This window comes from Myxine glutinosa, chromosome 2 (genome assembly GCF_964187855.1).
Source record: "Myxine glutinosa chromosome 2, kmMyxGlut1.1, whole genome shotgun sequence".
Classification (NCBI taxonomy): Eukaryota; Metazoa; Chordata; class Myxini; order Myxiniformes; family Myxinidae; genus Myxine; species Myxine glutinosa.
Genome location: NC_136262.1, coordinates 65,326,002 through 65,337,016, shown reverse-complemented (window position 1 = coordinate 65,337,016; position 11,015 = coordinate 65,326,002). Strand labels below are relative to the sequence as shown.

At 41.2% G+C, this 11,015-nt stretch overlaps 1 protein-coding gene across 5 annotated transcripts in view; it reads left to right on the top strand.

The window, feature by feature from the left end:
- The window catches only part of LOC137418603 (nuclear receptor coactivator 5), a 109,817-nt gene extending 99,969 nt beyond the window's left edge, over window positions 1-9,848 (top strand). For 3 of the 5 annotated variants that reach the window (XM_078773393.1, XM_078773390.1, XM_078773394.1), the window contains 3 exons: window positions 852-1,051; window positions 7,157-7,471; window positions 8,871-9,848. In XM_078773393.1, the coding sequence (XP_078629519.1) occupies window positions 852-1,051; window positions 7,157-7,471; window positions 8,871-9,481 (1,126 nt within the window). In that variant the 3' untranslated portion in view covers window positions 9,482-9,848. The remainder of the gene's footprint in view (window positions 1-851; window positions 1,052-7,156; window positions 7,472-8,870) is intronic. The other 2 variants (XM_078773395.1, XM_078773391.1) reach the window with 1 other exon arrangement.
- The last annotated feature ends 1,167 nt before the right edge of the window (window positions 9,849-11,015 follow it).

The window sequence follows — 11,015 nt, the reverse complement described above, 5'->3', positions numbered from 1 at the left end:
TCTCTCTTTCTCTCTTTCTCTCTCTTTCTCTCTTTCTCTCTTTCTCGCTCTTTCTCTCTTTCTCTCTTTCTCTCTTTCTCTCTTACTCTCTTTCTCTCTTTCTCTCTTTCTCTCTCTCTTTCTCTCTCTCTCTTGTGAGTTTTTAATTTTCATATGACCTTTAATTGAGATCAAAGGTACATGGGTTGACGTCTAGCACAGGCAGATGCATATCTATTTTAACAAATTCACAACAAATTATATTTTATAGTTTCTCTTTTTGTGTGCTTGGTGCAATAATAATACAAAATTGTGGTCTCATGGAATAGCATTTCGACAAATGGTGGAAGTGTCATGTTGACAGGTTGGCGCGAGGTGGCAACTGGATGCAATGCAAGTGGTTGAATGAACGGCAAAAAATATGAGGGAAGGTAGAAATGAATACAGGCAGAAAATATAACAGCTTCAGATAGAAAATGATGGGAGATGACAGTGAGGCCTTCTTGAGCTCTTGAAGAAAGAGTGGGATTGGACTTTGATGATGCATTTCTGTAGAATAAAAGGGGTCTTTGTGAACATTAAGCCTGGGTTTTGGGTTTTTGTTTTATTTTGTATTTTGAAATATTATTGTGATTGATTGGCCTTTTGGTTTTCTCCCATCAGCACTTCACTCAATTGTGTGACCCTAGTTTGAAGTCCTCCGTGTACTGTTTGCTTATCTATTGTCTACTAATCTATTGTCTGTCCCTTTTTCCTTTCTCTCTGTCTCTTTTCCCCCTCTCCTTTGCTGCAACCTCTCTCCTTTCCTCCTCCTCCTCCCCCCTCTCTCCTTTCCTCCCCCTTCCACTTTCCTCCCATCTCTCTCTTTGTAGGCGTTTTGCAGAGTCGGTGGGAAGACGTTTTCAGGAACTTGGACTTTCTGTGGACCTCATTTTCCTCAATAGTGAGGTATCACTTAAGCAAGCGATGGATGATGTGACCCGTGGAAAGTCACCCTTTGCTATAGTACTTACTGCACAGCACGAAGTCTTCCGGTCATGCAACGTCAGCATCTTGCATGGTGCTGCACAGGGTTAGTGCCTGAAAACTTGATTCAATCTTTTTCTAATTAATGTTTCATGATCTGCAATCTCGAGGCAAATACTTTAATATGCCTCTGTATGCTCATGCTATTATCGTATTTATCTTACTTAACATATCTATATTTTATTATATTAGATGTGTACGATTTTTGGCGTCAGGAAGGGCATCCGGCCATAAAAACATTGCCTCAAACAGGGAACCATGATTGTCAAGGGGCCCGCAAGGCTAACCCCCGCTCTAGCGGGGAAAATGGCCTTAAAACGATCATTCATTCATTCATTCAGATGTGTACAATTTAGCGATGGCCAATGGCCGTGCCATTTTTCTTCCAACGTTTGCACTCCATTGTAGTTTCACAATCACTTTTTGTCTGGGAACTGAGTACTCAGTATGGGAACTGAGTACCCTCGTCCCTCTATACAAGGGGAAAGGTGACCCTCTGGAGTGAGTGTGGCTCGTACCGAGCGATAAAGTTATTGGAGCATGGAATGAAGGTATTGGAAAGGGTGTTGGAGAGGAGGACAAGGAAGAAGGTGAAGATCGACGAAATGCAGTTTGGATTTATGCCAGGAAGAGGAACGACAGATGCGCTTTTCATTGTGAGGCAGTTGCAGGAGAAGTACATGGAGAAGAGGAAGAAGTTGTTTCTTGGGTTTGTTGATCTGAAGAAAGCATTCGATAGGGTTCCACGCATATTATTGACATGGGCATTGAGGAAGTTAGGAGTGGAGGAATGGTTGATCAGAGTAGTGATGGCAATGTACAAAAGAGCGTGCACAGCTGTAAGGACAAAGGATGGGAACAGTGGTGAGTTTGAGGTGAAGGTGGGAGTGCATCAGGGGTCAGTACTAAGTCCACTACTATTTGTAGCTGTGATGGAGGTGCTGGCTCAGAACGTAAAGTAGGGTTTACCGTGGGAGTTGTTGTATGCAGATGATCTGGTGTTGATTGCGGAAAGTATGGATGGACTGAAGGAAAAGATGAACAAGTGGAAGTAATGTATGGAGACAAAAGGTCTGAACGTGAATATCTGAAAGACGAAGGTGATGGCAAGTGGTAAAAGCATGTGGTGAGGTGGAAAGAACTGGGAAGTGGCCCTGTGCTGTGTGTAGGAAGGGTGTCGGAGTGAACTCCATTCAATGTACAATGTGCGCTGAGTGGGTTCATCAAAAATGTAGTGTTCTGAGAGGGTCATTAACCAGTGTGGCAGCTACATTCAAATGTAAGGTGTGCACAGAGGGAGCTGCAGATGGAGGAAATGTTGAGTTGGATCTTGGAGACGGCGTGAAGCTGGAAGGTGTGAAAACATTTTGCTACCTCGGAGACATGCTGAATGGAGAAGGTGGATCAGACTTGGCAACGGTTGCTCGAGTGAGATGTGCATGGAATAAGTTTAGGGAACTGAGTGGCGTGCTGATGAGGAGGGGAGTGTCGTTGAACCTGAAGGGAAAGGTGTATGCTGCATGTGTGAGAAGTGTTATGATTTATGGGAGCGAGACATGGGTAATGAATGTAGAGCAGCAACGAAGGTTGGAAAGGGTGGAAATGCGAATGGTTCGACGGATGTGCAGAGTATCGTTGAGAGAGAGGAAGACAAATGATGAATTGCGAAAGATGATGGGAATAGAGCCTGTGATTGATGCTGTGAAGATGAACAGGTTGAGATGGTTTGGTCATGTGTTGAGGAAGGATGAAAGTGACTGGTTGAGAAGAGTGATGGAAATGAATGTAGAAGGAAGTAGAGGACGGGGAAGTCTGAGAAAGACTTGGCTAAAGATGCTGGAAGAAGAAATGCGGGCAAGGGGGTTAACAAGGAGAGATGCAGAAAATAGGGCAAAATGGAGAAGATTGTCATGGGGACCGCAAGGCTAACCCCCGCTCTAGCAGGGAAAATGGCCTTTAAAATGCATGTTGTTGTTGTTTGTATGCTCATGCTATTATCGTATTTATCTTACTTCACATATCTATATTATATTAGATGTGTACGATTTATCGATCGCCAATGGCCGTGCCATTTTTCTTCCAACGTTTGCACTCCATTGTAGTTTCACAATCACTTTTTGTCCCCTGTCGCACTGCGGAGCGAAAGGGGGACTATGGTTTTCCCGTCCGTCCGTGCGTGCGTGCGTAAGGGAAGGACCGCATTCAAATTTGGTGTGTGGGTGCAACCCACGTCAAAATCCAAGATGGCCACCGTCATGTATGTCTGAACCTTGAGGGGAATATCTTGAAAAATAAGCAAAGTACCAACTTCTAATCTGGTGTGTGGGTGTATCTACGCATCAGGGAGAACGCTATTGAAAATTGGGTTGCCACGTCAAAATCCAAGATGGCCGCCTTGCGTCTTCCACTTTGTCAACTCGCATCACTTCACCGATGGGGGGCCGAGGCGTAACGCTTGTTAACTTTGCATGACATTTGCATGCTGCTGGAGTAAACACTCCTTGACTTTCTTTCAAGTTATCATAACATGTAAAACTAATGTAAATGCTCCATATAATTGCTTTTGATAAGCTTAATTGCTAACATTTTTGTAACGTTTTAATCTCCAGAAATAATACACAAATGTGCAACCTTTTGTGCTATCCCAAGTGTGGAATGGTGGGGCACCTTTTCTTCCATAATATAATTGGCATCTCACACAACACTGAGATAATTAGTTGCACCCTGCTTTCTCTTGTTAAAACAGAAGCGTCTAACATTCATTATAACCAGCCATGTTTAACCAGGAAGTGATTATTTGTTGGCCCTGCCTTGTTCTCCATCTGGTACCAACAACCCTCTTGCAGCTACCTTGTACCAAACTCTACTGTGCGGTAGTCAATAGCATGAGATCGCATTCACCTTGTCTATAGTCTCGAGAGGTAGGATTGCACTTCCTTGATCATTAGATGGATTGCTTTGTTTAATTAAACTCGGGGATTGTCGTCATGTCGTTAAATCTCTCAAAAACTTAGGTCAATTGTTTCAGCACAATATTTCATCTGATCTTCATTACTTTTTCTTCTCGTTTTCTGCTGTTCGATGATGATGTACGACATGAATATTGTTTTATTTAATTGTTTTCTTAGTCATATGTGGCTATCTGACTAACCTTGTTATATTATACCCACAGCATTGAACTTATCCCCTTAATCATGGGTTAAATATTGTGGGAAACTTTAAATACTTGTCATGTAAAATTTGTGTTTAAAAATGTCCTTGATCCCAACCCTGGGCTTTTTGATGACACTATTTTGCAAGTTTAGGGCCTTCTTATTATTTACAGAATGGAGTGTGTTTGCATGCGTGTGTTTTATTTAGTAAGGGAAGACTTTTGGTGAGAGAGACGAAAATTAAATGCAATGAGAGAATGAGAGAAGGAGATGTGGGTGAGAAAGGAAAAGTTTTGGAGAGGATCAGAGTTGGGGGATTGAAAGGGAGGGGGTGGGGTTGGGGTTAAGGTGCAAAATACAGTATGTGTGTTGATATTAAATAGACTAATAAAGGACCCCTTTAGTTGCATTATTTTCAAATTTGGTGACCCTTCCCTCCACCCCTAACTTTGTGCATGTTCCACCTGGAATGTGTGAATAAACCTGTTGTATAGAACACTTGATGCACCCTGTTACACACTTGCTTGAGTGCTCATCAGTAGGACATGCAAGGTGTGAAATGTTTTGATAAGCCACCTTTGCTTGAATGAGTTATTTATTCGATGATGAATAGTAAACCATTTCATTACTGTGGTGGAAAGTGAAGGTGAGGGGTTGTGGGGGAGGTAGGAGGTGAAACTTCACAGATTACCTTTGCCAGTTGCTTTCCCGTTCAGAGTAGGAGCGAATCATGTTTAAGGATTATCTCCATCGGAACTGAGGCCATAATACAAATTTTAAAAGCAGCAAAATGGATTTTTGCAGTTCTTGCAAAAAAACAAAGAAATTCCCTTAGCTTTGTTCACAAGTTTTCCCTTATTCTGTGGGTGGGGTGCGGGGGGGGGGGGGGGATATTAGATTCAAAATTTGAGTTTATTCATGATCAGTTATTGAGGACAGGTCACATGATTATTCCTTCTTTTTTTTTGCTGTACTATGTATGCTACTGATTGTCAAAGTCAAGATCAAAAAATTGTCAAACATTTAAGGGTGCTCCTGCATCGGTTGATAAGAAAACAAATTGATTGTTTTGATGTGTCCGTTAATGAGATGCTGCATGTGTGAGAAGTGTTATGAGTTATGGGAGTGAGACATGGGTAATGAACGTAGAGCAGCAACGAAGGCTGGAAAGGGTGGAAATGCGAATGGTTCGGTGGATGTGTGGAGTATCGTTGAGAGAGAGGAAGATAAATGATGAATTGCGAAAGATGATGGGAATAGAGCCTGTGATGGATGCTGTGAAGAGAAACAGGTTGAGATGGTTTGGTCATGTGTTGAGGAAGGATGAAAGTGACTGGTTGAAAAGAGTGATGGAAATGAATGTAGAAGGAAGTAGAGGACGGGGAAGACCGAGAAAGACTTGGCTAAAGTTGGTCGAAGAAGAAATGCGGGCAAGGGGGTTAACAAGGGGAGATGCAGAAAATCGGGCAAAATGGAGAACATTGTCAAGGGGACCGCAAGGCTAACCCCCGCTCTTGCAGGGAAAATGGCCTTAAAATGCCTGTTGTTGTTTGTTGATGTGTCCCTTAATGTCCAAAATCAGAACTGGACGAGTTCTGCAGTAATTTTAAGTATTATTATTCCCAAAAGTTAATGGAAGTCGTATCCATATATGGAGCACCATTGGTTATCATGACAAGTTGCGAATGTTTCCATTGCTGATAATTGACTGTGACCTCTGTCACAGAGGGCTTCTTGAGGTCGGGGCAGAAATTTGGAATTTAGCATAGGTACCAGAAGACAATGGCTTACTCTTTTTGAAAGACACTATGGGATTTTAACATTCACTAGATGATGTTACAGCCAGATTAACTTCTCCTTTGAAGGACGATATAATTACTTCCACCACCAAAATTGGACGGAGGTTATGTTTTCACCCGTCTGTCTGTTTGTCTGTCTGTGAGCAGGATACATCAAAAAGTTGTGGATGGATAAGGACGAAACTTTTTGGACAGGTTGGGTGTGTGACAAGGACGAATTGATTCAATTCTTGGGAAGATCTCGATCTGAATATTAGGAAAAAAAAATTGTTTTCCAAGTCATTCTTCACCATTGAGAGATGGTCAAAAATGATATATAGCAGGATATCTCAAAAAGTTGTGGACTGATTTGGACTAAAATTGGTGGGCAGGTTGGGTGTGTGATAAGGAGGAATTGATTCGATTTTGATGAAGATCCAGATTTGGATACGAGCATTTTACAATTTAAAAAAATTATTCTTCACCATTGAGAGATGGGACCAAAAACGATTTATTGCATATTTCAAAACATTGTGGATGAGTTATGCCAAAACGAGGTGGATAGGTTGTTTAGTTGACGAGACGAAGTCTATTAGATTTTGGTCAAGGATCCCGGATGTTAAGCCTGGTGGAGGTATGCTCTCTACCTATTGTCGTTTGAGTTATTGTTGCAACACCCTGACTGTGAGAAGCCAAGATGACATTTTGTAATCCGACTTGGAATCAAAATCTAAGATACCGAAGAGTATGTGTGCTATTTCCTGCTCGACTGTCAACCCTACCAAAACCATCTGGGTTGAAAGTGTGAACTTTCAGACGCTAATGGATAAGGGCATATTTTTGGAATGAAGGCAACGATGATCATGATTTATGTCATTGTAGTTGGATCTGAACTGATCCTGTTGGAGCAAATTCCCAGAAATGCCAAGACTCTCAATGCCTTTCAATGAAGAATGCCTCATGATTGGTCGTCAATGGCAGAAGATCTCATCGTAAATCATAAAATGTGAAATTCGTAATGTGAAATTGAAATGAAAAGATCAACATCGTAAATGATCTTACCTGCATGATCGGGCAAAACAGTTTAAACTTATCTGCATGATGTGGCAAAACAGTTTAATCCTATCAACATGATGTGGCAAAACAGTTTGATCTTTTTCGGCGCGTCTCAACCATTTATTTTTCTGCATCTGCTTTTGTGTTGCGGGGTCTTTTCATTAGCAGAGCACCGTAACATGCCCATGGACGATGCCCTGAGCCTGGTGTCAGTCAGTTTTGAGAATCTTATGGCCGGTGTACGTGATGAGGAACGCACTACTGCATCACGTCAAGCAGCATCCATGGCAGAAACTATGCTGGAACGTGAGCGTGAGCGTTCCCGGGCTTATGAGGAGACATTGCGTGCACCACCTCCCGTACGTGCGCTTCTCTTCTTATTGGTTGATGGGAAACACCTCACAGTGGAGGAGATCGACTGTGTAGCCGACTACCTTAATCTTCGCAAGGATAAACTGCTTGGGCATTCTCTCAACACAGGTGAGTCTGGTGGAGATGCATTCACATGTTTTCCTGACATGAGCAGGTATTACAAATGTGATGTCTTGAGATAATATTTCTTGAAGTTAGTTGAGGATTATGTTGCTTGGAATTGCAAAACTTTTCAAAATGTATATACAGGATCTGTTTTTCTTTTTTGATGGTGTGGATTTGATTACTCTGTTGTCACTAAAGCATTATTAGCAGTATTTTTGGAACGTTTTTGTTTTCCTCAAACAGTGCCTTGCTGTGTTTTTATTTTCATGGTTGTTTCCTCAAACGTTTCTTCCTCGTGGCCATCATTGGCTTTGAAAGCCTTCGGGTGATTACTTATTTTGATATGAAGGAATCTCATCTGCCGTTACTCTAACAACTGACCTCCAATTTGATTTTATCTATAGTGAGGAATATCACAAGTATTTAAACATTGTAAGTACTTCTATAATGTAGTTTTACCTCAAACAAATTTGCCATTCTATTACGTTTGCGTATGTGTGTGCATGCATGCCAAATGGTGGTTCTTCCCCGATCATGAAACGTAATGACATGCATGTATGTTTTTTCTCTGATATTTCAACCAGTGGCAGACTTGTCCACTGGTTGCTGAGTTTTCTGATTGGAATGCAATGCCTGCTTTTAGCTGTCAAAAATATTTCCCGAGTGTTTTCTTTTCAAAGGAGAGACACAAATGCAACGGTATTCTAATATGCATTCCTCATCATATTGTGGGAGTGGATTGTTCTCAAAAGCTTAAACATTGCCATTTGGTGAAATTTTATTTTCTTCCAATCGTTCGTTATTTTATTGTGCCTTGCTCGATGTGCCAAAAAATGATCAAAAAACGTACAAGGGCATGATCATTGGACCTGCACCAGTGATGTTCAGCAGATGAAAATGCCAAGATCCTCCGTTGACCTCATTTCCACGTTATTTTTTCTGTCACGCTGAAGCGAAATCATTGCGTTTCCTGTTTTGTTCTGTTTTTATTCTCCACATGTTTTCTCTGAAGACTGCAAAACGATTTTTCCTCGTTTCATTTAAAATGGCATATTTGTGCCGCCGACGCCGATGCCAAATATCATTGTCCTGAAAAACAATACTCCATTATATATATATATATATATATATATATATATATATACATACATACATACATACATATACATCTTCATATTTTTATACTATATCCAGTCCTCAAGAGAAGCATACAAACAAAGCTACGAGCTGGATATCCTTCAACCAATTTTCATCCGTTTTTATCACGTTTGTATATTTAAAAAAACAAAAAAAACATTGGTATACATTACTTGTGTACTTCGGATGTAGTTGCTTTCTGCTATGCTATCATTCTCGGCAGTGCCTTTCCTCATGCCCTTTTATTCCTGTTGTGTCAAACTAGGCGTCCCCAATAATGTGCCAGCACTGTCAAGCTCGGCCAGCCTGCTTCCTTCCCCGGCAGCGGTGGCCCCCTCTAGTGCTGAGGCGGCCTTTGCCTCCCACACCTCTGCCTCAGCACCGAAGAACAGTGCCACCAACCTCGTGCCTCCCACGGCATCCACCCCACCACAGGCTGAACTCCAGTCTAAGATCCTGAGCCTTTTTGCTGGAAGCGCTAACATGGCAGCTCAGGCTAGAGCATCCCCTGCAGCCAATATGGCACAGTCCAACACCAATACTATGTCACGAATGCAGCCTCTCATGCCAGCTGGCCAGCCGTCTGCATCAAATCCCAACGCTGGCTCACGAATGAAGCTTTCACAACAGTCAATCCAAGGTCCCACAGGAGCGTATCCGTCGTCGGCCATCGGTCGTGCAATTCAAGCAGGTGGCAACGTTCAACCGCCAGGTCTTGGTTTTAATAGTCCGCACGTGCAAAAAGCTCTCGATACGCTGATTCAGAGCACGCCAGCACTATCGCAGCTCGTGAATACCACAACGGCATCAAATTACAATGCTGCTCAGTCTTCGGCTGGTGCTCGTATGGTGAGCTATCCATATCCTCGCTACTAATCGGATAGATGTGTGGCGGAAACTAAGTCTTTGTTCAGGAATTTGGTTGTTTCGATGTTTGTGAGGTGATTTACTGAGTCGAGCCAAGTCAAAACTCGGGCTTGGATTTGTTTAATCTCTCGTTATTTTTTACTTGCTTTATTTCACTATAAAGATGGCTTTTGCATTGCTCACACTAATAATTTAGTGGTGTCATTGATAATATTTTGATGGAAAATGGAGGAGAAAATTATTCTTCGGTTGAAGATCCACCTCTTGAGCTGAGTTTATATTTTCCGAACTTCATTTAGAATAGTAAATTTTACTTTTCCTTTCGATAATGTTGTCGTTTGAGTAGCTGTTTCAAAATATTAAAAACTCAAGTACATGTGTGTGTGTTGTCTACTTTTTCCCCACCCCCAACACCGTTTTCCTTTTCTTGCATTTGAAGACTGCTGCGCATCATAATTCGCGTTCATTCTCCCTCCCGCAAATCTCTTGGCCCACTCAAACACACATGATCTTGACATTGTGTCTTCCCCGTACACAAGCTTCAACTTGTCGAAAATGTCCGTGCCACTTTTTTTTGTTTCACCAAAAACTTGATGATTATTCTGTTCCATAACTTGTAATTTTAACAAAACTCCAGTATGGCTACAAAACACAACCAATCCATACAACGGCTAACAACGTACTGAGAGGAAGTTTACGAAACCCAAGCCAGTGCTGCCACTTGTCGAGAAAAAAAACGTCAGTCCTGGAACTTTCTTGTCAGACCTGGTCTGTATAACAATAACGAAATTTAATTATGGAACAATGGTCAAAGGTGTGACAACGATGAACTGAAACTTATAAAGCCCCTTGCTTGAAGCCAACCATTTAAGCATGGTGGAGGTTCAATTCAAGTTTGGGGATACACGTCCTCAAATGGTGTTGGGAAATTGCTTCAAACTGATGATTTATTGACTGCAGCAATGAAGCTACAAACTAATTTTAATCCATCGTGCGCTCTATCCCCAGTGGTGCAAGACTTAATAGTCAAAACCTGCTCTTACAGCAAGATACGGATCAAAAACACTCAGGTGGAATAATTAAAAAATATTTTGCAAAATAAAGAGGAAGCTGGGGTCTTCAAAACACGTGGAATGGCTCCCTCAAAGCCTAGACGCCAATATAATTGAAGCTACATGGGACTATTTGGACAAGCAAAATTACAAATGAATCTCAGCAACTTGGATGATCTTGGAAGATGCATGGAACACCATTCAGAAACAAGTTTATCACAAAAATATGTAAAAGTGCACTTAATGGTTTTGAAGGAAAATGGTGAACATACTCACTATTGCAGTAAAAGTTTCCAATTGAACAAAGCTGGACTTACTTGGCTGTAGAACTGATGTTTCGGCAAGATATATATATATATATATATATATATATATATATATATATATATATATATATATATATATATATATATATATATATATATATATATATGTATGTATATATATGTATGTATATATATGTATGTATATATATGTATGTATATATATGT